This window comes from Mustela lutreola, chromosome X, assembly GCF_030435805.1.
Source record: "Mustela lutreola isolate mMusLut2 chromosome X, mMusLut2.pri, whole genome shotgun sequence".
NCBI lineage: Eukaryota > Metazoa > Chordata > Mammalia > Carnivora > Mustelidae > Mustela > Mustela lutreola.
In genome coordinates this window covers 118,094,095-118,121,239 of record NC_081308.1, presented here as the reverse complement: position 1 = coordinate 118,121,239, position 27,145 = coordinate 118,094,095, and the positions used below count along the sequence as shown (strand labels likewise).

General features: G+C 41.5%; 1 protein-coding gene across 2 annotated transcripts in view; it reads right to left on the bottom strand.

The window, feature by feature from the left end:
- The window catches only part of LOC131821951 (transmembrane 9 superfamily member 2-like), an 86,767-nt gene that overhangs the window by 12,291 nt on the left and 47,331 nt on the right, over positions 1 to 27,145 (bottom strand). The window contains exons 8-15 of one of the 2 annotated variants that reach the window (XM_059158326.1): positions 21,616 to 21,695; positions 17,815 to 17,920; positions 16,772 to 16,904; positions 15,195 to 15,314; positions 14,937 to 14,994; positions 7,447 to 7,606; positions 3,008 to 3,156; positions 659 to 770 (exon numbers count right to left, since the gene is read on the bottom strand). In XM_059158326.1, the coding sequence (XP_059014309.1) occupies positions 659 to 770; positions 3,008 to 3,156; positions 7,447 to 7,606; positions 14,937 to 14,994; positions 15,195 to 15,314; positions 16,772 to 16,904; positions 17,815 to 17,920; positions 21,616 to 21,695 (918 nt within the window). The remainder of the gene's footprint in view (positions 1 to 658; positions 771 to 3,007; positions 3,157 to 7,446; positions 7,607 to 14,936; positions 14,995 to 15,194; positions 15,315 to 16,771; positions 16,905 to 17,814; positions 17,921 to 21,615; positions 21,696 to 27,145) is intronic. The other variant, XM_059158327.1, reaches the window with a different exon arrangement.

Here is a 27,145-nt window from a genome sequence, read left to right as displayed (position 1 = left end):
CTAAGAAATAGAAGTAGATACATGATATGTCTATGAAAATGCTCTCAGACATCAGGTACACGATTGTCATTCCCTAAACTCTCTATTGTCACCTTTAGAGAGTCATACCAAAACAAGAAGGATGTAGGGCATTTATGAAAATGATGTTCACTACCACCTTAATTATCCAGAATAACATCAGAAAAAAAAATGGGGGTGGAGTAGGGTTAGCAGAACTATTTATGTCCATGGTAACCAAAAGGCAATGAAATGAAAATAAGAGAAAGGGCCTTTAGCAGCAACCTCAAACCCATAAAACACAATGCTGGCCTAAGTGGCGAAATTTTAATTGTTATTAAAAAAAAAACACTATTGAAGCAGATCTTTTATAGGTCTAAATATCAAATCAGTTCCCTATATTTTTCTATGTTAGCTGAATATTACATAGCAATTACAGTAACTAGCCAGAGAGAAATTGCATTCTGTTTAAATTTTCCATCAAAGTTGCATTAACTTGATCAAAATCAAAATGTGTCATCAGGAAAACAATATAAAACTGATGCCACATTCCTGAAACCATGCGGTTAACAGTTGTTTCAATTCCTTCCTCAACACAAGCTCCTCATTCCATTAACACGAGTTTGAGAAGCAGAAAATAATTCATTTCTTAGGTCTTTACCTCAGCACACAAATGGAAATAACACAGCAAAACTGTAGCTTCTGAACAGGTAATCAGGAGAATTATAAAGACCAAGAAAAGGAAGCCAAACATGAAGTACATCTGATGAGACCTGAAAATAAAAATGACAGCTTTAAAATTAACTTCGAGTACACAGAAAGCCCAATCCAAATCCAATACGAGAGATGGCCACACTTCTCGAACCTTAGCCATTCATTCCAAACCTTGATCTATCCATCCAGTATCCAAAAGAGACTTCCTGACCTGTGCGGCTTCTGAGTCCCCCCCCCCCCCCGATCCTGTCCAGACGGGTGACCCCGTCTGGCTACTAACCCATAATTCCCTGCTCACGTAATTGAGACCCATCAGAATCTCCGTCATTTTCTCTTTATGCACACATTAAACCACGCTTTCTTTTTAGCAACGGAAGGTTGTAAGTGCCATAAATATCAGCGGCGACGTTATATAACAGAAAACCACAGAATCAAATACGCTTTGCCTTTGAAGCTCTATTGATAGGCAGCCTCTCCCGATGGGACTTGCTAGCACAGCGCACATAATTCTATTAAATATACTTTCAGACATGCATCCTCTTAAAGCTCTGTGTGTGGACTCCATTTCTGCCAGACTTTGCAGGAACAAAGTCATTTCTTTCATTATGACAGAGCTGAGCTGACTAAATTGGGATGAGCAATTTTTAAGAGCCTCCTGAAGAAAAGAAACTGAGGAACCAATCAATACCCCATTTTACACTCTCCTGCAGAATGCATTCCCCGGGCACAAGGGCGAGGGACAGGGCTTGGGGAGAATCTTTTTTTTTTTTTTTTAAGATTTTATTTATTTATTTGACAGAGACCAGAAGTAGGCAGAGAGAGAAGAAGAAGCAGGCTCCCTGCTGAGCAGAGAGCCCAATGTGGGGCTTGATCCCAGGACCCTGGGATCATGACCTGAGCCGAAGGCAGAGGCTTTAATCCACTGAGCCACTGAGGCGTCCTGGGAGAATCATTTCGATAATGAACATATACACAGTTGTATACGGCAAGCACCCTCTGTTTCACTGAAATAAAACTTGTCTGAAGACTCTTCTAGTTTTCACTTGAAAATTATTTTCCCATCAAAAACATCTGGAAAATGCAGTTACTATAATCGATTTTACAGCAGGTTAAATATTTAGTTGCTGACAAGGTAACAGACTTTATTGCTTATCTTTTAAACAAATTTGGCACAATGCTGTTTAAAAGGTAAGCGATTAATGTGCATGATTAAGCCTAACTTTTGAGGACTTGAAAGCTGTGCCTGGAAGGTGGCTTTGGGACAAAAGCATTCTAAACACACACAGCTGGCTACTGCATTTGATTTGATCATGTGTTTGTCCCATCTCCAAAACTCCCTCCAGAGCGCCACCCCACTGACCAGCTCCTGAAACCAGAATGCAGTCAAAAATCAGGAATTAAGGAAAATAAAGGGACTTGGGAGAAGCTGAAGCTGTCGCACTTGCATCAGAGAGCTCAGATTCTTACTTAACATATCAAGATTCTTAAATCACGACAGATTCAAAGTAGCCAAGAGAAAGGGGAACGTTGTAAGGAACAAGCATCCCAACATCAGAGATAACAGCTGACAGACAGGAAAGCAGAAAAATATTACTCACATACAGCTCAGTATAGATGAAGACCCAGAGTCAGTGGTCTTCAAGGTATTTTTAGCGGAGGAACTCTGAAATCTTGCATGGAAGGTCAGTACGGAAAAAAGAGATACATGGGAGCCCCCTCTTCCCATGTTCAGATGCCTCCTTCCAAGGGACACCCCCACCCCACCTCCTGCAAAGGCTCAAAGAAGTATGGTGGGAGCCAACTTTCTAAGTCATCCGGAAAGGCTTAAAAAGAGGTTATTACTTTTGTAAAAAAGGAAACCCGCATAGAAATTTCCATCAAGAGCGCCTGGGTGGCTCAGTGGGTTAAGCCGCTGCCTTCGGCTCGGGTCGTGATCTCAGGGTCCTGGGATCGAGTCCCGTGTCAGGCTCTCTGCTCGGCGGGGAGCCTGCTTCCTCCCTCTCTCTCTCTGCCTGCCTCTCTGCCTGCTTGTGATCTCTGTCTGTCAAATAAATAAATAAAATCTTTAAAAAAAAAAAAGAAATTTCCATCAAAAAGTGTCTTCAAAAACTTGTGAATTAAGTCTTAATTCCCTAGGAAACTCCCCTGGGGTCAGATCGCCATTTCCTGGATACAAAAATGTGGGAGGGGGGACAACTGAAGTTTTATCATACCAGAATTAAACCTCCTTGAAATACAGGAAAATTAACTGATCAACAATTAAGATTTTTTGAGATTATGAAGATATAATACTCACCACATACTGTTTAGAATGAAAAAGAGTTGAATAAAAATACAGCCAAAAGGTAAAATGCCACCGATTATGATGCCAAAAATAGGTTTAGTAAAGAAATTCTGCCGAGGAATGTGACGGGGAATCTGGTTTGTGTGAACTGGACACCTAAACTGCTCGAAAAGAAATTCAAGTGAAAATCAGAATAACATGAAACTGAAGTGAATTTATATACTTATAATCACATACTGAATCCTAAATTGGAACAGGTCAAGGAACACTGCAGAGGCTAGACCAACTCTATGCGAGAGAAACATAATGCAAGCCATATATGCAATCTTAAAGCGTTTAGAAGCTGCATTTTGGGACACCTGGGTGGCTCAGTTGGTTAAGCAGCTGCCTTCGGCTCAGGTCATGATCCCAGCGTCCTGGGATCGAGTCCCACATCGGGATCCTTGCTCCGCAGGGAGCCTGCTTCTCCCTCTGACTCTGCCTTACACTCTGACTGCCTGTGCTCGCTCACGCTCGCTCGCTCTCTGACAAATAAATAAATAAAATCTTAAAAAAAAAAAAAAAAAAAAAAAGAAGCTGCATTTTTAAAAAGTGGAAAGAAATAGGCAACATCATGGCGCCTGGGTGGCTCAGTCGGTTAAGCGTCTGCCTTTGGCTCAGGTCATGATCTCAGGGTCCTGGGATCGAGCCCCGCATTGGGCTCCCTGCTCACTGGAGAGCCTGCTTCTCCCTCTTCCTCTGCCCTTCCCGTCCCTTGTACTCTCTCTCACTCTCTCAGAAAAATAAATTTTAAAAATTTTAAAAAGAAATAGGCAGAATCAATTTATGAATACATTTCATTTGATCTAACATAGCCAAATATTATCAGTTAAACTTGTCATCCATACAAAAAGTACTAACTTGATGTTTTTTATTTTGTTGCTGTTGTTCTGTTTGAAATTCACTGTGTATTTTTTTTTTAAGATTTTACTTATTTATTTGAGAGAGATACAGTGAGAGAGAGCATGAGGGGGAGAAGATCAGAGGGAGAAGCAGACTCCCCGTGGAGCTGGGAGCCAGATGTGGGACTCAATCCCAGGACTCCAGGATTATGACCTGAGCTAAAGGCAGTTGCTTAACCAACTGAGCCACCAAGGCGCCCTCACTTTGTATTTTATACTTCCTTACAACACTTACCAGTTTGGAACTTGCCATATTTCAAGCACTCAAAAGTCATATGGGGTGGGGGGCGCCTAAGTGGCTCAGTGGGTTAAGCCTCTGCCTTTGGCTCAGGTCATGATCTTAGGATCCTGGGATCGACCCCCTCATCAGGCTCTCTTCTCCTTCCCTCTCTCTCTCTCTGCTTGCCTCTCTGCCTACTTGTAATCTCTGTCTGTCAAATAAATAAATAAAATCTTTAAAAAAGAAAAAAGTCATGTGGGGCTGGTGACCACCATACTAGAGAGCACGCAGCTACATAATAAGAGACTTTTATCCTTTCTTATCACTTTCAAGGAAGAGATTAGACAAGATTTAGTGGTGATTATTCCAATATGAAGTATTTGATAACAAAAAGTCCACTCAGAATGTATAGAAAAACCTGAAAGACTCCATCAAAAAATTGCTAGAACTACTACATGAATTCAGCAAAGTTGCAGGATATAAAAATCAATGTACGGAAATCAGTTGCATTTCTATAGACCCATAATGAAGCAGCAGAAAAAGAAATCAAGGAATCAGTCCCATTTACAATTGCACCAAAAACAATGAGATACCTAGGAATAAACTTAACCAAAGAGGTAAAAGATCTCTACTCTGAAAACTATAGAATACTTATGAAAGAAACTGAAGAGGACACAAAGAAATGGAAAAACGTTCCATGCTCATGGAGTGGAAGAACACTGTTAATTGTCAAAACTACCCAAAGCAGTCTATATTATCAAATGCAATCCCGAATCAAAAATGCAATCCCTATCAAAATACCAATAGCAGGGGTGCCCGGGTGTCTCAGTGGGCGAAGCCTCTGCCTTCAGCTCAGGTCATGATCTCAGGGTCCTAGGATCGAGCCCCGCATCAGGCTCTCTGCTCAGCAGGGAGCCTGCTTCCCGTCTCTCTCTGCCTGCCTCTCTGCCTACTTGTGTTCTCTCTCTCTCTATGTCAAATAAATAAATAAAATCTTTTTTAAAAATACCAACAGCATTTCTCACAGAGCTGGAAAAAACAATCCTAAAATTTGTATGGAACCACAAAAGACCCACATAACCAAAGCAATCCTGAAAAAAGAAAAGCAAAGCTGGAGGCATCATGATTCCGGACTTCCAAGTTACATTACAAAGCTATAGTCATTGAGGCAGTATGGTGCTGGCATACAGACACACAGATCAATGGAACAGAATAGAGAACCCAGAAATGGACTGTCAACTCCATGGTCAACTAATCCTCGACAAAGCAGGAAAAAATGTCCAATGGAGAAAAAGACAGTCTCCTCAACAAATGGTGTTGGGAAGACTGGACAGCAACCTGCAGAAGAATGAACCTGGACCGCTTTCTGACACCATACACAAAAATAGATTCCAAATGGATGAAAGATCTACATGTGAGACAGGCAACCATCAGACCCTAGAAGAGAACACAGGCAGCAAACTCTTTGCTCAGCCATAGCAACTTCTTACTAGGCATGTTGCTGGAGGCAAGGGAAACAAAAGCAAAAATGAACTATCGAGACTCATCCAGATGAAAAGCTTCTGTGCAGCAAAGAAAACAAAACTAAAAGGCAGCCTGCAGAATGGCAGAAGATATTTGCAAGTGGCATAGCTAATAAAGGGCTGGTATCCAAAATCTGTAGAAGTCATCAAACTTAACATCCGAAAAACAAAAATCCAATTAAGAAATGGGCAGAAGACATGAACAGACATTTTTCCAAAGACATCCAGATGGCCAACAGACACATGAAAAAGTGCTCCACATCACTCATCATCAGAGAAATACAAATCAAAACCATAGTAAAATACCACCTCACACCATTCAGAACGACTAAAATGAACAAGACAGGAAACAACAGGTGCTAGTGAAGATGCGGAAGAAGGGGAATCCTCTTGCACTGTTGGTGGGAATGCAAGCTGATGCAGCCACTCTGGAAAACTGTATGGAGGTTTCCCAAAAAAGTTAAAAACGGAACTACCCTACAACCCAGCAATTGTACTACTAGGTATTTACCCAAAGGATCCAAAAATACAGATTCAAAGGGGCACATGCACCCTGATGTTTATAGCAGCAAAGTCCACAATAGCCAAACTATGGAAAGAGCCCAGATGTCCATTGACAGATGAATGGATAAAGAAGATGTCATAGGTACATATACATATACATATACAAATACATATATATAACTATAGTAGATAGATAGATGTGGTATGTATATATACACACATATAGAGGGATGTAGTACACACACACACACACACAAAGTACACACACACACACACACACACATACAAAGCATGGACTATTGCACAGCCATCAAAAAGAATGAAATCTTGCTACATGCAACCATGAGGTTAGAGCTAAAGGGTATTACACTAAGCAAAATAAGTCACTCAGAGAAAGACAAATACCATATGATCTCCCTCATATGTGGAATTTAAGAAACAAAGAGATGAGCATAGGTGAAGGGAAGAAAAAGAGAGAGGGAAGCGGACGGTGAGGCTCTTAATCGAGAGAGGGTTGTTAGAAGGAGGCGGGTGACACACGGACCACATGGGGATCAAGGGGGGCACTTGCTGTGGTGAGCACTGGGTGGTCTTTGTAAGGGATGAATCGATAAATCCTACTTCTGAAACCAATATTAAACTATATGGTAACTAACCAGAATTTAAATGAAATTTTGGACCAAAAAACAAAAGAGAGAATTTCTCTTAAAATGTGTCAGTGCTTTTCAGGCGTCTTTCTTTTTTTCTGCTCTGTGTGGAACCAGCTCGTGTTTTGTCTTATCTGATTTCTCTCCTGCAAATGCACACCATATCTTTGTACAATCCTTTTGCAGGCTGGCCTCATTTAGTTTTTTTGATATCCTGCTCCTTTACCCTATGCATGGAATAGGCTAACTTCAGATCTATAAACTGAATAGCTCCATTTTTCAGACTGTATCTTTGCTTTCTTCCCCCACTCCATAATCTTATTACTTTTCTGACTTTGTTAAAGTCAGCCTTCTAACAATATGTCCCTTTAATTTCATCTAACAGAGATAGACAGAAATATAAACAACCTATAAAATGGGAAGTACATTAAATAGTGTCTTTTGAAGTGTTACTGTGTTTCATTTTTTTAATTTTTTTAAATTTTTTATTCTAACATGATTATTCTTTGTAGTTTTTGCCAATGGTACATTTCACTTTCCATGTATAGTAATATACGCTTTGAGGTATTATTACAGACATTAGTCAATGGCCAAAAGCAGGATTTTACAAATTTACCTTTATCTTGCTTCCGAAGTATGCACCCAAAAATGTTAATGGTACAGAAATTCCAAACCACAGCGCAAGGATACCTATCAGGGTACCAAAGGAGATGGCAGCTGATGACCTTTCCACCCAAAGAATCAGGTTCATAAAGAACAGGTCGATGAAGACGACACTAGGGAGAAAAAAAAAAATCAGGAAACAATACGCTTTCAGGAAAATGTTATAATTATACTTGATGTGAATGTCGGGAAATTCTTTTGGTGGGAAGGCTAGAATAAATGACAAGGCAAAACCCTAGAAGAATATTGTGCCTCAGGGACGCCTGGGTGGCTCAGTTGGTTGGACGACTGCCTTCGGCTCAGGTCAGATCCCGGAGTCCTGGGATCGAGTCCCGCATCGGGCTCCCAGCTCCATGGGGAGTCTGCTTCTCCCTTTGATTTCTCCTCGCTCATACTCTCTCTCACTACCTCTCTCTCAATAAATAAATAAAAATCTTTAAAAAAAAAAAAAAAAAGAATATTGTGCCTCACTGTGGAAACCCAGCCACTGAGCTGGGGCTTAACCCTAACACCATGTAACGAGCCAGCAGTTGAGTCCAACAAGCGTTGACTTAACACAAAAGCTTTCAATCAGTCACTCAAAATCAAGGGGTCAGCTGTGAATCTACTGGGTAAATCACGAGGCGAGCTACTGTGGGCTCCCCCTGTGGGCTCCAGCCAAGCTTGGCCAAAGCTACAGGTGAGTCTGGGTATGGATGTGGGTGTTTCTGACACCCACATTTTAAGTTTTCTTAAAAGATGAGAATGCTACTGTGCTTTTGAAAGGCTCATGTGTGCTCCTGCCAGAGATGCATGTGATTTGAAGCCCTTCCAAATGACAACAAACCTTAGGTCTCATCACTTTCTGGCATCTTAATAAGGGATTCTGGTTTCCTACGATTTAACCATACTTCTTCAAATGTTTCTTAATACCTTTCTGCTCTAATGAATTTGTTCAGCCACAATACTCCTCTGCCAAATTTCCCAGCCTTTGAGAGATTCATTTCAGCTGTTATCATTCCACGGCCAGAAAAATTACTTCTCACTTGACAAATCATAACCTCCCTTCTTATACATAAACTCAATTAACCCGTCTCAACAATTTTCCTTTTGAAAGTACACTCTAGAATGTTAATATGTGTTTAACAATTCTGTAACTGCCCTTCAGTTTCAAGTTTTTATATTCTAAATAGCTCTTCCTTTGTTGATCTCTAATTATTTCTAGACCTTTTCATGGAATCTTAAACAGCAAAACTAAAAGGAAACTAAAGATGTCATCTGGGGTCATCTCCTACCTGAAACATTTATTCACATGTTCATCAAACATTTATTGAGTACCTGTGTGTTAGCCCCTGGAGTTCAGAGGTAAATAAAAACCCTTGCTCTGAAAAGCTTAGTCTGGTGGGAGAGAGAGATAAATAAATTACAATACAACATGGGATATACTATAGCAGATGACAAAGACAGAGCAGTAGGAACAAAGAAGAAAAGAGTGACCAAAAATACTTTATAGCTCACAAAACAATTTCACAATCCATTAGTTCATTTACTTCTCTAAACGACTGTGACACAGGCATTACCAGGCAAGGAAACGGACAATCAGGAAGGTTGTAGGACTTCTCCCAAAGTCACTTACCTAATACCGAGGGCCTGATCGTAAGTGCTAGAATTCAGGCTTGCTTCTTTCTAATTGTAAAGTTTGGGTACATGCCCATCGAAGTAGGCTACCTTTTCCTTTTCCTACCTGCCACTTTTGGGGTTACATGAAAGAAAAGTATATGGTTGAAGAATCTTACTTTCTTCAATTTCTTTTTTAAAAAGATTTTATTTATTTATTTGACAGAGATCACAAGTAGGCGGAGAGGCAGGCAGAGAGAAATGGGGAAGCAGGCTCCCTGCCGAGCAGAGAGCCCGATGTGGGGCTTGATCCCAGAACCTGAGATCATGATCTGAGCTGAAGGCAGAGGCTTTAACCCACTGAGCCACCCAGGCACCCCATTTCTTCAATTTCTTTTAGGGAATGTCTATGTTCATTAGCCTGAATGCTTCTCCTTTTAAGTTAAAGCCGTTTTTATGGTGCCCATTTAAGGCGCCATATGAGCTATTCGCACACTGATCCATTACGAGGCACTGAACTTCTCTCTCAACCTACTACAGTCTAAGAAATGAGAACACCAGTACCTTACGATTCTCTCTCATATACCTAAGAGAGCCCTCGAACCACTTGAGCGAAATATGTCCTTTGTATCATGCCTGGTTTATTACTTTAAAATTGCATTCAGTTCTACCAACAGAACAAGGAAACCAAATCTGTTTTGCATTTTTAAATTATTCATTTGATTCGATCATACAGTAGATATTTACTGAACACTTACTCCATATAAGGCACTTGGTTACATGCTGTGAAAGATACAGAAATGATTAAGACATAGTAATCACCCTGGTGAGATTTAGAATGCACAATGAGATAAAGCATATCACAAATAAGTCCAATCTAAGGAACACTGTGACAAGTGTTATAATAATGATAGTAGACGCGATATAATTCCAGAACATGGAAGTGGTAGCATTTCAGCAGGGACATAAAAAAAGAACAGGAGGGGCACCTGGGTAGCTCAGTGGGTTAAGCCTCTGCCTTCAGCTCGGATCATGATCCCAGGGTCCTGGGATCGAGCCCCGCATCGGGCTCTCTGCTTGGGGGGGAGCCTGCTTCCCTCTCTCTCTCTGCCTGCCTCTCTGCCTACTTGTGATCTCTCTCTGTCAAATAAATAAAAATCTTAAAAAAAAAAAAAAAGAGGGGCACCTGGGTGGCTCAGTGGGTTGAAGCCTCTGCCTTTGGCTCGGGTCTTGGTCCCGGGGTCCTGGGATCGAGCCCCGCATGGGGCTCTCTGCTCTGTGAGGAGCCTGCTTCCTCCCCTCTTTCTCTGCCTGCCTCTCTGCCGACTTGTGATCTCTCTCTCTCTCTCTCTGTCAAATAAATAAGTAAAATCTTAAAAAAAAAAAAAAACAGGAATCTGGCATTGGAGGATTGGAAAGAAGTGATTAGAAAAAGAGGGAACAGCATGAGCAAAGGCATGATGGCAAAAGTCAAGAGTAGCTAACAACCACAGCTACCATTTGTTGAGCACTCAGTATCTGCTAGGCACTCTTTCAAATCTGTCACACATCATCCCATTTAATCCTCACAGCAACCCTGAGGTAGATAACACCACGATCTGCATACTCCAGAGAAGGAAAGCCAGGATTAGAGAGGTAAAACCACTTGCCCAACAGCCCATGATTAGCAAATATATTAGTTGAAGCTCTTTTTCGTCCAATTTAAAAGACTATAGCATAATGCGATCATTATAAATCCGTGTTGACGAGCATGCACAGTATTAAGATGTCATCTGTCTGGCAATAACAGCACAAGGAAGGAAGGAGGGAAAGGCGCTACATAGGAGCAAATTTTCCGTATAATACTGAAATTAAATTAATCCAAACCAGACTGGTGTAAATTGAGGCATTAATTGTAATCTGTAAGGTAACCACTAAGAAAATCATTCAAAAAAATAGTAAGAAATGACAAGGGAATAAAAATAGTAGAAAAATATCTATTTAACGCAACAGAAGGCCAAGATTTCAAAGAGAGGCCCAAACCCCTATGTTCATTCAGCAATATTCACAACGTGCACAGGGCCTGGTAACTTGAAGGAGGCAGAACTGGGAAATGAACTGCTGTGTGTGTGTTGAGTGTAGGGTTGGTGTACAAGGGAGAGTGCCTGTGGGTGTGCGTGCACGTGCTCGGGTATGTGCGTGTATGTGTGTCTGTGTCTGTGTATCTGACTCTAAAGTGTGTGCTTTTAGCTTCTATCAGTATCTCTCCCCTTTAATATACAGTTATGAGTTGTTATTGTTGTTTATAATGAAATTATTTAAAAATTATCTAAAAATTAAAATAAAAATTACTTTAAAATAATGAAATGATTTTTTTTAATAATGAAATTATTTTAAAATTTTTCTAAAAGGTGGGGCACCTGGGTGTGTCAGTCAGTTAAGCATCTCTTTTTTTTTAATTTTAAGATTTTATTTATTTGACAGAGAGACAGCGAGAGAGGGAACACAAGCAGGGGGAGTGCGAGAGGGAGAAGCAGGCTCCCCACTGAGCCGGGAGTCCGATGAGATCATGACCTGAGCCAAAGGCAGACACTTAACAACTGAGCCACCAGGTGCCCCAAACATCTGAGTCTTGATATCAACTCAGGTCTTGATCTTAGGGCATGGAGCCTACTCAAAATCATAATAATAATAAAAGTAACAAAATAAAAATAGAAATAGGTAACAAATGCATACCGTATACGATGCAAAACTTTTTAAAAAAAGAGTGAAAAGTAAATCTGATATAAATAGTCTCCTTCACACTACTGCCCCCAGCCATCCAAAACCCCACCCAGGACACAACCACCATTATTTAAATTTGTTTTTCAATTTTCAATTTTTTGTTTTATTTTTACAAAACTATGGCTTCATACTGCATCGTGTCATAATCCACATAAACCTGAGCCCCATGATTATGGATTTCTGCTCAAATTTTTGAATTTTTCTGTGTAAGAAATCCATCTCTTCAAAATGTTTTGAATCCCAATTTGCTCCCATAGAAAACATGATGAAAACAGCTCATAGTGTGTTGCAAATGCTAATGCCTTTCAGACATTAATTGTTTAATTTGGCTAATCAAGCTTAGTGATACAGTATATTCTAATTCTTTTACATCTATTTCAATGATGTAACTTCTTTTTGCAGTAAGATGGGACATCTGTGTGATGAAAAATGGGCCATTATTATTCATCATGAGCCACGAAGCCAGAGATTTAGGGGCAATTTGTATTTATTTCCTCTATAGTGCCTAGCATAATGCCTTAAATATAATAAAAACAAAAACAAAACAAAACCAAAAAGACCACAGTAAGTATGTTGAATGAGTAACTAAATAATGCAGAGAACAGTGAATGGCTTATTGACTGGCTCTCGCGTGTAATATCCCTTGTATTACAATCCAGTATAATGACTTCTGCACAATGACACTTCGTCGCCAAATTTATTCAGTTTTGGATTCATTTGAGGCTCAAACTGGAAGCAACAGATATCTGAAGTATTGTCAAGGACACTGCTTTCTTACAGAAATGTAATAAAGCATTCACCTCAGAAAAGACCACCCATTCTTGTTCCCTTGAAAAGAGTTATAGGAAAAGCAGATGGCTCTATTCAAGGTGGGGGAGGGGAGCGGAGGGCATTGTCTGTATTTGAAACCAGTTTAAAATTCTGAGGTTCCCGTATTTGATGTGCAAACTTGGAACATTCAAGCCTTTCAATGATCTAATCTTTTTCCCTGGAGTTTGAGAGAAACCAGCCACATGGAGAAGAATGATTATGGAACTACAGAACCCATCACTGTATTGCATGACTTATTGTGTGACGCGCAGTCACAGACCATTATTGAAGCATTTGCTCTCACTTTGTCACTATTCAGAATGTAACGTAACTGAATTCACTATGTGTAACTTTCACTATTGGACCTCTTCTGCTATTGCGACATCCTCTTAGCATCACGGATGTGAACTTCGTAACAAGTAGAAATTAACGTACCACGTGACAATTAAGATATAATCCACTACTTTCTCCTTAAAAAAAAAAAAAAGCTATCCTTCCTAACAGATCAAGGAAAGAATATTAGAAATGAAACGTGCTGTGGACTGCATTGTGTTCCCCCTCCATTCATTTGTTGAAACCCTAATCCATAATGTAATGGTATTTGGAGGTGAGGCCTTTGGGAGGTGATGAAGCTTAGATGAGGTCATGACAGGAGGGCCCTCACGATGAGATAGGTGCCTTTAGGAGAAGAGACACCAGAGTTCACCGTCTCTGCCTGCCATGTGAGGAAACACTGAGAAGGTGGTCGTCTACAAGCCAGAAGACAGCCCTCACCAGGACCCGACCCTGTTGGTGCCCTGATCTCTGACATGACTGCCTCCAGAACTGTGAGAAATCAAATTTCTATTGTCTAAGCACCCCCCGACCCCCGTCTATGGTATTTTGTTATGGTAGCCCAGACTAAGTAAGGAAATGAAATGCAGGAAATAAAAGGAAAGGAATGAAAGGAAATAAAAGTGCCGGGCACCCGGGGGTCTGGCTTAGCCAGTGAAGTGTCTGCCTTCAGCTCAGGCCATAATCCCAGGGTCCTGAAATTGAGTCCCGGGTGGGGTTCTCTGTTCATCGGGGAGTCTGCTTCTCCCCCCTCCTCCCACTCATTCTCTCTCTTTCTCAAATAAATAAATAAAATGTATTTTATTTTTTTTTAAAGATTTTATTTATTTATTTATTTGACAGAGATCACAAGTAGGCAGAGAGGCACAGAGGCAGGCAGAGAGAGAGAGGAGGAAGCAGGCTCCCTGCCAAGCAGAGAGCCCGACGCGGGACTCGATCCCAGGACCCTGAGATCATGACCTGAGCCGAAGGCAGCGGCTTAACCCACTGAGCCACCCAGGCGCCCGAAATAAAATGTATTTTAAAAAAGAATTCAACAGGGTGCCTGGGTGGCTCAGTGGGTTAAGCCGCTGCCTTCAGCTCAGGTCATGATCTCAGGGTCCTGGAATCGAGTCCCGCATTGGGCTCTCTGCTCGGCAGGGAGCCTGCTTCCCCCCCTCTCTCTGCCTGTCTCTCTACTTGTGATCTCTGTCTGTAAAATAAATAAATAAAATCTTTAAAAAAAAAAAACAATTCAACAAAATGTGAAAGAAAGAAAGAGAGGGAGGGAGGAAGGAAGGAAGGAAGAAAAAAAGAAAGAAAGAAAGAATAAAAGAAAGAAAGAAAGAAAAAAAAAGGAAGGAAGAAACCCAAAGTGGGTCAGCACTTCATCAGCGAGGTTCTGTGGGAAGAGCCCTGGACAGGATGCCGGGAGGACTTTCAGCCTGGGCTCTGTCACTAACTTCGCATGTGACCTCGAACACCTGCTCCCCAGCTTGGCCGCCAGTCTCCCGTCTCTATAATCAGGGGGCGGAGGGAGCTACTAGCACCCACCCCGAGCAGCCACGCCTACTCCCCCTGGGACAAGGACCCTACCTGGGAGTGGCAGTCACTACTGATACCGCAAGAACCAGGTGAGACAGGAAGAAAGGATCAGGGAAGCCCGTGACAGGTGGTATGGAACGCGAGCTATATAACCAGATGCGCATTTAGGAACTCCGCTTGCAGACCAAATCTCAAACTCGAACACAGCAGCACCAAAGCCGTCCCTCTGTCCTAGAGGGTACGATGTACAAAAAGATGAAAGGAATGCAGATACCACAAAGAGAATGCCGGCGCTACAGAGAGCACAAGGGTCTCTCATCTCCTGTCTCCTCATTACCGCGTACAGTGATTTTTTTCCAAGATGGAATCCAAGAAAGAGTATAATTGTGTAGAGAAAAAAGAACAAGCAATACTAACCCAGGACATAAGAGTGCCGTCAGCAGAAAATTTGTCTTCCAGTTAACACCTTTAAGTGCTGAGGAAGGAAAAGACAGAAATAGTTACTGTAGCAACTTATTTAGCCCAATTACAGCTACTTTATACCCAGGGCCCAATTACATTTTGGTAGGCCGGTTAAAATGCCACATGCAATGTTTAAATGTTTTCTTTTACGGCCTTTTAATTTCTACATTTAACACACCAACTAACCAGAATGATAACAGTTGCGATGCTTACTTTTATACATTCTGGCGGACACGTATCCGGCAGGGGTTCCCAGGAGGACCCATAACACGACGGCACAGGTCATTAAGGCCCCTCGATTGGCGGGGGACAGAAAACCAAAGCAGGCTAGAACTAAAGGTACAAAAAAGAAATATCAAAGCAGTGACGGTAACAGTCTCAGAGCCACACAAGATTTTGTAATAAATTTAAGATCTGCTCATTAAGACCCATTATGTGTAACAGCACACAAGGAAATTCTGTGGTGTGAGTACTTAAATGACAGTGGGAACGACTGTTATTTACTTTGCTTTTTTTCTGAACAAAAAGGTGTGGTTTCTCAATACCAGGCAAATGAAGTCCGTTTCCAAGTGGGGTCTAGTCTTTAATCTCACTGTTGAAATCAAAATTAAACAAACTAACCCCCCGTTCCCTACTCCGGGATCACAACCTAAAGACAAATAATTTTTCCACACAAAAATTTCCTTCTACTTCCTTTTATTCAAGGTGAGGGATAAAAAAAACAAAAATCAAAGTGAGACTTAGTCTCAAGAAAATACAACCTTAGGAGCTGAATTTTGAAATTATCACTGACATGTGAAACACCTAATAAGCCTTTTTTTTCCTTTTTAACAGCAGCTTTGTTTATAAAAATCACCACTCTGGCTATCAAAAACTGACAAGCTCCATATTCACTTTATAAATGAAGGCAGCCAGGGTTTGTCGGCTGTTGTAAGACTACTCAAGAAGCCGTTGTGTTTATACATTTAAAGACCAGTGCCTAGGCTTCCCGTAGCATTTCAAAATGCTAGTCGTTAGGGGCCCCTGGGTGGCTCAGTGGGTTAAGCCTCTGCCTTCAGCTCGGGTCCTGGTCTCAGGGTCCTGGGATCGAGCCCCGCATCAGGCTCTGCTCAGCAGGGAGCCTGTTTCCCCCTCTCTCTCTGCCTGCCTCTCTGCCCACTTGTGATCTCTGTCAAATAAACAAATAAAATCTTTTAAAAAATGCTAGTCATTAATTATGAATTCTCTCAGTCCATGTTAAATATGCTTCTGCCCACATACTGATTTTCTTTCTTTCTTTCTTTCTTTCTTTCTTTCTTTCTTTCTTTCTTTCTTTCTTTTTAATTTGAGAGAGAGAATGAAGGGGAAAGAGAACATGAGAAGGGGGGAGGGTCAGAGGGAGAAGCAGACTCTCCTCTGAGCAGAGAGCCCGACGCAGGACTCAACCCCAGGATTCCAGAATCATGACCTGAGCCAAAGGCAGTCGCCCAACTAACTGAGCCACCGAAGCCTCCAATACATGTTGATTTTCAAGAAAGCATTTATTTCTCAAAGCAAGGAATATGGGTATTAGATAGTACAATAAATTATTCAGAACTGAAGAAAGCCACAAAAGGTCCTTGACATAGGAACTATTCAGAGTCCTATCCTTAATTTGCAAAGATGGAAATGTAAGTACTATAAAACACACATTTTCGTAAAACATCAGGGTATCTTCAAAATCCTTTTGTGCATGTGGATCAAAATTTAACATACGTCAGCAGTTGACTAAGAATGTTTAAGGTGACACCAACTGATCTGAGTCTACTCACATAAGGTAATAAACGTCATAATCAAAACTTGGGTTCCTTGCCCCAGGAAAGCTGACAGCAGCATTCTGTTCCTTGGAGGTCTGAATACATCCCCATGAACCAACTTCCAACCGAAGTCCTCCTGGATGCCTTCCTGCATGTGAGAAAGTCTTTGGTAAATGCACACTATAACCGAAAGTTACCGAAAATCTGAAATGTGCATGAAAATGAATTTTCCTCTAAAGACAGATTAATGTTGGGGCACCTGGGTGGCTCAGTGGGTTCAAGCCTCTGCCTTCGGCTCGGGTCATGATCCCAGGGTCCTGGGATCGAGCCCTGCATCGGTCTCTCTGCTCAGCAGGGAGCCTGCTTCCCTTCCTCTCTCTCTGTCTGCCTCTCTGCCTACTTGTGATCTCTGTCAAATAAATAAAATCTTTTTAAAAAAGACAGATTAATGGAAACCAGTAGCTCATTTTGGATACAGTGAGGTCTCTGTAAGGTTAGTGATCCTGCCATACAAGTAAATTGCTCCCTTACTTTAAGGTTTGCACTGGGCAGGGGACGGGGTGTTCACCTTATAAGGGCACACACCTGGCTTCATTTCATGAAGAAAGCAAAATCATTTAACACACAAAAGGAATTGAACCAATTTTATAGACATTGAAAATTCACCATACGCAAATGATGATAAGAGTTAAAACAGCATAAATGAGATGAAAACTAAATTTAGCCTAAATGATAGCATTTTGCAATGTTTGGTACATTTATTTCTTGCTCTAAATTTATGAAAACCTTAAATAATAATATTCTGCAAGTTCAGAAACATACCAAAAGGAATGGAACCAGAGTTGATAACAAATATTTCTCTAATTAGCTTACTTGTGCTTTTTAAAAATCTATACAACTCCATAATTTCTGATTTGGTCTAATAGGCAAAATGACTAGACATCAAAAATGTGCTGTATTCAAGGTATTATATACTCTAAGTACAAGTATAACATTGACTACTGGGCAGCGTAGGCATTTAGATATGTGCTGAATCAAATATGTGCATTTTTACTTACAGAATTTGTCTGATTATATCTGATAATATCTCTATGGAGGGTTCTTAATAGAATCATAGCCACCATCCCAGACAAGAAGAGAGCAATAACGAAGGAATTCATAATACTAGAAAATTTAAGGAAGAACAAGAGAGAAGTTAGATCTCAAGGTCCTTAAACAGTGAAGAGAAAATGTGTGTACGTATAAAAGAAAGACATGCAAATTATCGTTACAGTGATCAGCTTTCCAAGGTTAAACTTAGATCAAATGCTGAATGCATCAATATATAAACAAACTTAAAGCTCTACCATAAAAAGGCATTACAAATAAAGCAATAGAAGCAACACTATTCTTCAGGTGATTTTAGAATTTTTTTAAGAGTACATTCTCAGGGGCGCCTGGGTAGCTCAGTGGGTTAAGCCTCTGCTTTCAGCTCAGGTCATGATCCCCGGGTCCTGGGATCAAGCCCCACATCGGGCTCTCTGCTCAGTGGGGAGCCTGTTTCCCCCTCCCTCTGCCTGCCTCTCTGCCTACTTGTGATCTCTGTCTGTCAAATAAATAAGTAAAATCTTTAAAAAGAAAAAGAGTACATTCCCAAAAAGAAGCAAGGAGAAGTAAATAAGATCAATAACAGAAACTCAGTTCCAGAGCATGGAACTGAGAACGAAAGTGCAGGAATCAAGGTTGAACTAATGGCAGACCGACTTCTTCGCTGATAAACCAAGGTTGTAGTCTTTTTGTCATTCTGTGAGCTTCAGGGTAATGACCCCACGGACGACTGACCTGCCAGCTCTTACTGTTACTAAAACTACAACTTGAAAATTATCCCCAAATCACAACCAGTACGTCTGCCATCCCACCACCCAGCCAAACCAGACACATCAACAGATTCCACCAGAATCTATGAAAAGACCAGCACTGTTTTAGAAAGATGCCAATAAGGTGATGGATGTCTACGACTGTCTGTGAGGGATGGGCAACACAGGTGAAGGGGAGCGGGACGGCAGGCTTCCAGTCATGGAATGAGTAAGTCACAGGGATGGAAGGCGCAGCCTAGGGAATGTCCCGAATGGTATCGAAACGGCCCTGTATGGGGACAGATTGTATAGGGAGCATGGCAGAACGTGTAGATTTGTCCAGTCACGATGTCTTACACCTGAAACTCAGATAATATTGTGTGTCAACTAGAATTTTGGATATAAATAAATAAGCAAGCCAGCCAGCCAGCCCTGGGGATGAAAGGTACATCACAAGGAATATAGTCAATAATATTGTAATAACTGTATGTGGTGACAGATGGTAAGGACACTTATCACGGTAAGCATTTCGCAATGTACACGATTGTCAAATCGCCATGTTGTGCACCTGAAACTAATAATATCGTCCGGCAGCTATACTTCAATTAAAAAGTTTTAAAAAGATGAGTGACTTCTAAAATGTCTGTTAAATGTTGTAAGTAAATTAGCTCATGACAGAAACTGAAGTACATTCCCTCATTACGCTACAAAGATCACTACTATTAGAGATTAGCCCCCACAGTGTATCCGATTGCTTTTACAATCCCTTTGGAGAAACCATTCACCTAAATTTTATCTAAAGAGACTTCTCAGGGTGTAAGAAAATGGAACCTGGACATTTGCCCAAAGAAAAGACTCAGTGGAAAAGCTATGATATGATCATAATAATGAAGATGAAAAGGAGGAGGGAGAGTGGGAAGAGAAGGAGGAACAAATCTAGAAAAACAGGAGTGGGGGATGCTGTTCTCACTTTTTTTAAGATTTATTTATTTAGAGAGAGAGAGAGAGAGAATGCATGCAGGGGGTAGGGGCAGAAGGAGAAGGAGAGAGAGAATCTCCAGCAGACCCCCACTGAGTATGGAGCCCAATGTGGGGCTCGATCTCACCACCCTGAGATCATGACTTGAGCTGAAACCAAGAGTCACTTACCAGCCACACCACCCAGGTGCCCCGCTATTGTCACTTCAAAGGCAATGTCAATATTAGGAAAATCATCACCTCAAAAGACCATACTCAGAATCACACCTTTCCTCACTTTCATTTTCCCTTTGATAGTCTTCTTCCACCCCAAATTGAGCTAACACCCTACCCCTCCCTCAGGACTTTGCCACAGTCGTGCCCGATCATCACGTTCTCAGCTGGTGTATCCCTCTGTCTCAGGCTGAAATTCTAACTCTGTGGCTTGGCCCTGTGGAAGATTCCTAAGGAATCAAGCACTTTCCCCGGAATCCCCTAGAACGTGGTAAGCTTCATGGGAGCGGAAGTCTGCGTGCCTCACTCACACTGTCTCAAAGCCCAGCAGAGTGCCCGGCTGCCTAAGAGAGACGAGGAAGAACTCCAGTGGAATGAGTGAGCTCACTTTTCCTCACACAGTCCTCTCCACTAACTGCCCTGCTGATAATTAAATAATAAATAATAAAGCTGCTCCTTCCCTTCGGCAGAAACATTCGTGTATTTAAGACACATCTTCCTTTCTTACTTTTTCTCTGTGTATGTGCAGAGGTGGGAGATAGGAAGGTGTGGAGAAACTAGCCAAACGTCACTCAAGATCATCTCTGGTAACAAAATAATTTTAAAAAATAGGGCTGCCTGAGTGGCTCGGTTGGTTAAGCAACTGACTCTTATTTCAACTCAGGTCATGATCTCAGGGTTGTGGGATCGAGCCCAGCATCGGGCTCTGCGCTGGGCATGGAGCTTCTTTGGGACTCTCTTTCCCTCTGCTCCCTCACCCTTAAAAAAATAATGTATCAAAAAATATATATATAGGGGCACCTGGGTGGCTCAGCGGGTTAAAGCCTCTGCCTTCAGCTCAGGTCATGATCCCAGAGTCCTGGGATCGTGCCCCATGTCCCGCTCTCTGCTCAGCGGGGAACCTCCTTCCCCCTCTCTCTGTGCCTGCCTCTCTGCCTACCTGTGATCTCTCTCTCTATGTCAAATAAATTTAAAAAAAAAAAATCAATTTCTTAGGGGCACCTGGGTGGCTCAGCGGATTAAAGCCTCTGCCTTCAGCTCAGGTCATGATCCCGGGGTCCTGGGATCAAGCCCCGCATCGGGCTCTCTGCTCAGCGGGGAGCCTGCTTCCTCCTCTCTCTCTGCCTGCCTCTCTGCCTTCTTGTGAGCTCTGTCAAATAAATAAATAAATGTATAATGTATATATATATACATATATATATATTTATATATATGGATGTATAGGGGCGCTGGGTGGCTCAGTCAGTTAAGCCTCTGACTCTCGATCTGGTCTCAGGCCATGATCTTGGGGTCCTGGGACTGAGCCCTGCATCAGGCCCCATGCTCAGTGGGGAGTCTGCCTGACATTCTCTCTCTCCCTCTCGCTTTGCCCCTCCCCTTGCTCTTGCTCTCTAAAATAAAATCTTAGGGGTGCCTGGGTGGCTCAGTGGGTTAAGCCGCTGCCTTCAGCTCAGGTCATGATCTCAGGGTCCTGGGATCGAGTACCGCATCGGGCTCTCTGCTCAGCGGGGAGCCTGCTTCCCTCTCTCTCTCTCTGCCTGCCTCTCCGTCTACTTGTGATTTCTCTCTGTCAAATAAATACATAAAATCTTTTAAAAATAAATAAATAAAATAAAATCTTATATATATATATATGATACAAATAAATACTTACATCTCCCTCCCTTAAACTATGTATTCTTTGTGTCATAAACTACTTACATAGGGGCACCTGGCTGGCTCAGTTGGAGCAGCGTGAGATTTGATCTCAGGGTCATGAGTCAAGCCCCACATTGGGGGTAGAGATTACCAAAAATTAATTAATTAATTAAAAAATAAAAATAAAGTACTTACCTAAACCACTGAATGTTGGTATGAGGCATGGACTCCAAAATATAATCCCATCTAGATGCCCACCTGATACTTCTGTTTTCCTAAAAAACAAAAATATATAATTACATGACCGACTGTCACTGACCTTTTTCCTGGTTATAATCCTAAAACAGGCAGAAAGTTATTCTGCATGTACTTTCTCTATTTCTTTATTACTAAATTCGTGGAATAATGAGACGTAACCTGGCATTTTTATCTTTTATTAACTGATACTCCTCTTCATTTCGGGAAGAGACTAGGAAGAAAGTAATCTTAGCTCGCTGCTATTCCCCAGAAGCCGCAACCTTTTTTTAAAAAAAACAAACTATCTAAGGTCTCCTGGATGGCTCAGTTGATTATGCGTCTGCCTTCACCTCAGGTCATGATCTCAGGATTCTGGGATCGAGCCCTGAGTTGTGCTTCCCACTCAGCAGGGAGTCTGCTTGTCCCTCTGCCCCTCCCCCTACTTGAGCACGTTCTCTCTCTCTCAAATAAATAAAAATTAAACAAAAATAAAACAGACTATTCATTAACTTAAAGTCATCTGTACATTCAATGTGGGGCTCGAACTCACAACCCCGAGATCTAGAGTCCCACGCTCTTCCGACTGAGCCAGCCAAGCATCCCTACATTTTTTTTTCATCCCTACATTTTTATACCTTGAGTATTTTGAGATGTAATGGCAACAAGTTTATAAAAAGATGTTTTGTTTTCAAATATTGTAATTTTCAACACTGAATAAACCACAAGAAAATACAATTACCAATCAAGCTGTTTCTGCTGATGTGTGATCAAACTCAAACTGTCAGTAGCTTTCTTACAAAATATCCCCAGTAGATGAAGATCTTAACTAGTAACCCCAATAAATGCTTACACCATTAATACAGAGTAATCACCCCTCAAATCAATAACATGCTCTCAGCAGAAGGAAAATGCTGGTACAAATTGATCAAGTAATGTCTGAAATGACTTATTTAAAATTGGGTGTTTGTAAGACAAAATCAGAGAGGGACAGAAACCATAAAAGACTCAACTCTAGGAAACAAACTGAGGGTTCACGGAGGGGAGAGGGGTGCGGGAATGGGGTAACCAGGTGACGGGCATTAAGGAGGACACGGGATATAATGAGCCCTGGGGGTTCTAGAAGACTGATGAATCACTGACCTCTACCTCTGAAACTAGTAGTACATTATATGTTATTTACTTGAATTTAAGTTAAAAAAATAAAATAAAATATGGGTGCCTGGGTGGCTCAGTTGTTAAGCAGCTGCCTTCAGCTCAGGTCATGATTCCAGGGTCCGGGGATCAAGCCCCACATCCGGCTCCTTGCTGGATGGGAAGCCTGCTTCTTCCTCTCCCACTCCCCCTGCTTGTGTTCCTACTCTCTATCTCTGTCCAATAAATATTAATTAATTAATTAATTAATTAAAACCTTTTTTTTTAAGATTTTATTTTATTTATTTGTCATAGCGAGAGAAGCGAGAGCAAGCACAGGCAGACAGAGTGGCAGGCAGAGGCAGAGGGAGAAGCAGGCTCCCTGCCAAGCAAGGAGCCCGATGTGGGACTCGATCCCATGACGCCGGGATCATGACCCGAGCCGAAGGCAGCCGCCCAACCAACTGAGCCACCCAGGCGTCCCTAAATAAAACCTTTAAAATAAATAAAATAAAAGTAGGTTTTTGTTAGGTGTTTTTTCTGAAGTTTAGAGTTGGGAGTATGGAGAAACTCAATGTGCATTGCTTTTTTTTTTTTTTTTCCACAAGTAGGCTCCAAGCCCAACATGGGGCTTGAACTCAACCTTGAGATCAAGAAATGATACTCGGAGCGCCTGGGTGGCTCAGTGGGTTAAAGCCTCTGCCTTTGGCTTGGGTCGTGATCCCAGAGTCCTGGGATGGAGCCCCGTATCGGGCTCTCTGCTCGGCGGGGAGCCTGCTTCCCGCCCCCCCCTCTCTGCCTGCCTCTCTGCCTACTTGTGATCTCTCTCTCTCTCTCTCTCTCTCTGTCAAATAAATAAATAAATAAATATATTTAAAAAAAAAAAAAGGGGCACCTAGCTTGTTTAGTTGGTAGAACATGCATGTGACTCCTGATCTCAGGGTTGTGAGTTCAAGCCCCAAACTGGGTGTGGAGCCTACTTAAAAAAAATAAAAATTTTTAAAAATCCAAATGATAGATTTTAATTGGGGTTTGATTCAGCAGTGGATTTTAGTTAAAAGCTGATGAGCAAACAGCTACTGATCCCCAAACTGTGTCGACAAATGTTTCAAGTAGTCATCATACATACATCACAAAGCCATCGTACATCTAAAAATGTTTTCCATCCAACATGGTTTTAATTGATTCCCATTGCTTACAGGGATAAGCCTTAGACATTTAAGTTTTGCACTCAGGGGTATGGAACTTTTTCCACACTGTCAATGACTAAAAGAAATGTTACTGTATATTTACAAAAAGGGCAGCATCAGCTCAATCAGTTTAAAAAATAAAAATTTACTATGAGAACTGTTAAGAATCTTCCCTTTTAGGTCCATTGCCAAAGGACATTCGAATACTGCATTTCTGCAATGACTCTGCAGAAGCATTTCTTGGAAAATTGCTTACAAAGGATATATTTTAGAAAAAAGAAACGGCCATGGAAGTTTAAGCCTTATTCAAAATGCATAACAGCTGTATTAAATTCTCTGAGTAGGCGCGCCTGGGTGGTTCAGTGGGTTAAAGCCTCTGCCTTCAGCTCAGGTGATGATCCCAGGGTCCTGGGATCGAACCCCGAATCGGGCTCTCTGCTCAGCAGGGAGCCTGCTTCCTCCTTCTCTCTCTCTGCCTGCCTCTCAGCCTACTTGTAATCTCTGCCTGTCAAATAAATAAATAAAATCTTAAAAAAAAATTCTCTGAGTAAAGAAAGAAACGTTCCAAAAAAAAAAAAAAAAAGCTGATGACCAGAAGATCGTGATTAACCAGTGACAAGGCAGGTTTACATCACATGCGACCTAATGTGCGACATCACTTCTGCCATGTAATCTCTGCCTAGAATGTGGCCTGAGCCTGTTCATAAAGAACCATCAGACATTAATGATCATCCTGCAGGTTGCCAAGTCCTGACTCTATAAAAATTTCAAGGATGTGGAAGACAGAGAAAGAACCAATCTGGATTGGAGATCACAAACTAAACAACACACACTCCTGGATAGGATCTCAAACCACAAAGGGAAAAAGTGACATTTTTGGCCAACTGGTGACATTTGAATGGACGGATGTGGACCAGATGGGAATGAGATACCGATGCAGATTCCTGATTTGGAATCACTATGCTAGTGGTACGCTATGCTAGTAGGAAAGTGATCTTGTTTGGGAGAAAGACTCTGTAGTGTTTGGGGGTGTTGGAACACCTAGATCTCCAAAGATTCAGAGAAAGACTAAGGCTAATGGACACACAAGGGTGAAGAATGCAGCAAAATGAGTAAAATGGCAACGATTGGGACATCTGATTAAAGGGACTACGGGAGTTCTTTGCATTGTTCTGACCATCTTTCCGTAGTCTGAAACTGTTTCAAGATAATCATTATTTAAAACCAATAAGGAGGGGTGCCTGGGTGGCTCAGTCAGTTAAACATCTACCTTTGGCTCAGGTCATGATCCTGGGGTCCTGGCATCAAGTCCCGAATCAGGCTCCCTGCTCAGCAGGAAGCCTGCTTCTCCTTCTCCCTCTGCCTGCTGCTCCCCCTGCTTGTGCGTGCTCTGTCAAATAAATAAATGAATAAAATACTTTTAATAAATAAATAAAACTTATAAGGAGGGGTGCCTGGGTGGCTCAGTCGGTTAAGCGTCCGCCTTTGGCTTGGGTCATGATTTTAGGGTCCTAGGATCGAGCCTAGGCATCAGGCTCCCTGCTCGGCAGGGGGCCTGCTTCTCCCTCTTCCTCTGCCTACTGCTCCTCTTGGGCTTTCTCTCTTTCAAATGAATAAATAAAATCTTTAAGAAAATAAATATTAAAATTAAAAAACCTATAAGGAAATCAGAATTCATAGACAAATCAAGGGAAGGATTAAATATTCATTGCATGAAAGCATGTATCTAAGCCATTCTATTAAAATATTGTTTCTACAGTAAAATGTGACTTAATTTGTAAAAATTTGAATTACAGGCATCTTCGTCACCAGTCTATCCATTGCCTTAAGCATGTTAACTCATATCAAGTCTTTCAAAACAGACAAATATTTTAAAATATGCGCCAAGAAGTTTGGATTTTAAATACAAAGAGATCTTGGAAAAATCTGCATTTGTTAAGCCTAATAGTTTTGCACCCAACACTGCCATCTGCTGGAAATAACAGACCATAACACATATTACTCCTCCCTAAGAGAATAAGAAACCATTTAAAAATCCTACAGCACATTTGAGAACAAAATGACAAAAGCAGACAGATAACTAAGTGGTGAAACCTATTTCCTTAATCCACAGAAAACTAATGAGTTATTCTGCTTCTTTCCATGCCAGAGTTTCAAAGAAAACATTCATGTTTTCTTAGACATAGCAAATTCCCCTAAAACAAGTCCTTAATGTTGTCTATACTGGACACATAATAAGCCAAGTTGGAAACACACACACAGGACTTCTAGAGTCCTGACACAGTGTCCCATGATGGATCTCACTCAATAAATAACCAGGCAGGGGCTCCAAGAATCAAATGGACAGACAACTAGGGCTTCTTCTAGTCCAGATGTTTTTCAACATGGGGAGCAGCACCCCCTAGGAGGTCAAATGAAAATGTGTATGGATATTTCCAGCGTTCTGCAGCAGAGAACGCCAGACTTCCTACAGGGCACTGGGAGACCAACACAGCAACAAATTGAGAAAAACTTCCAAAGCGCCACCCAATATGGTTTGAGGGAAAGACTGCTTATGATTATGATCTGTGGAAAGCTGAGGTGGTTCAGTCGGTTAAGTGTCTGCCTTTGGGGGCGCCTGGGTGGCTCAGTGGGTTAAAGCCTCTGCTTTCGGCTCAGGTCATGATCCCAGGGTCCTGGGATTGAGCCCTACTTCGGGCTCTCTCCTCAGCAGGGAGCCTGCTTCCTCCTCTCTCTCTGCCTACTTGTGATCTCTCTCTCTGTGTCAAATAAATAAATAAAATCTTTAAAAAAAAAAAAGTGTCTGCCTTCGGCTCAGGTCATGATCTCAGGGTCCTGGGGTCAAGTTCCCCATCAGGGTCTCTGCTCAGCGGGGAGCCTGCTTCTCCTTCTGCCTTCATCCCTCCTCCCGATCGCGCTCTATCTCAAATAAATAAAATCTTTAAAATTTTTTATTATTTTTTTAAAGGATTATGATCTGTGCCTAGAATCAAGTTCCATTTTATAGCTAAAGTACCTTTATGCATTTTTAATATACAATGACTTTTGGGGGGAGTGCAACTACCATGTAGTTGAGGGAAAACAGTATTATGTTTGGTTTAAAATTTTTTTAATTTTTTTAAAGATTTTATTTATTTATCAGAGAGAGAGAGGGTGAGAGAGCAAGC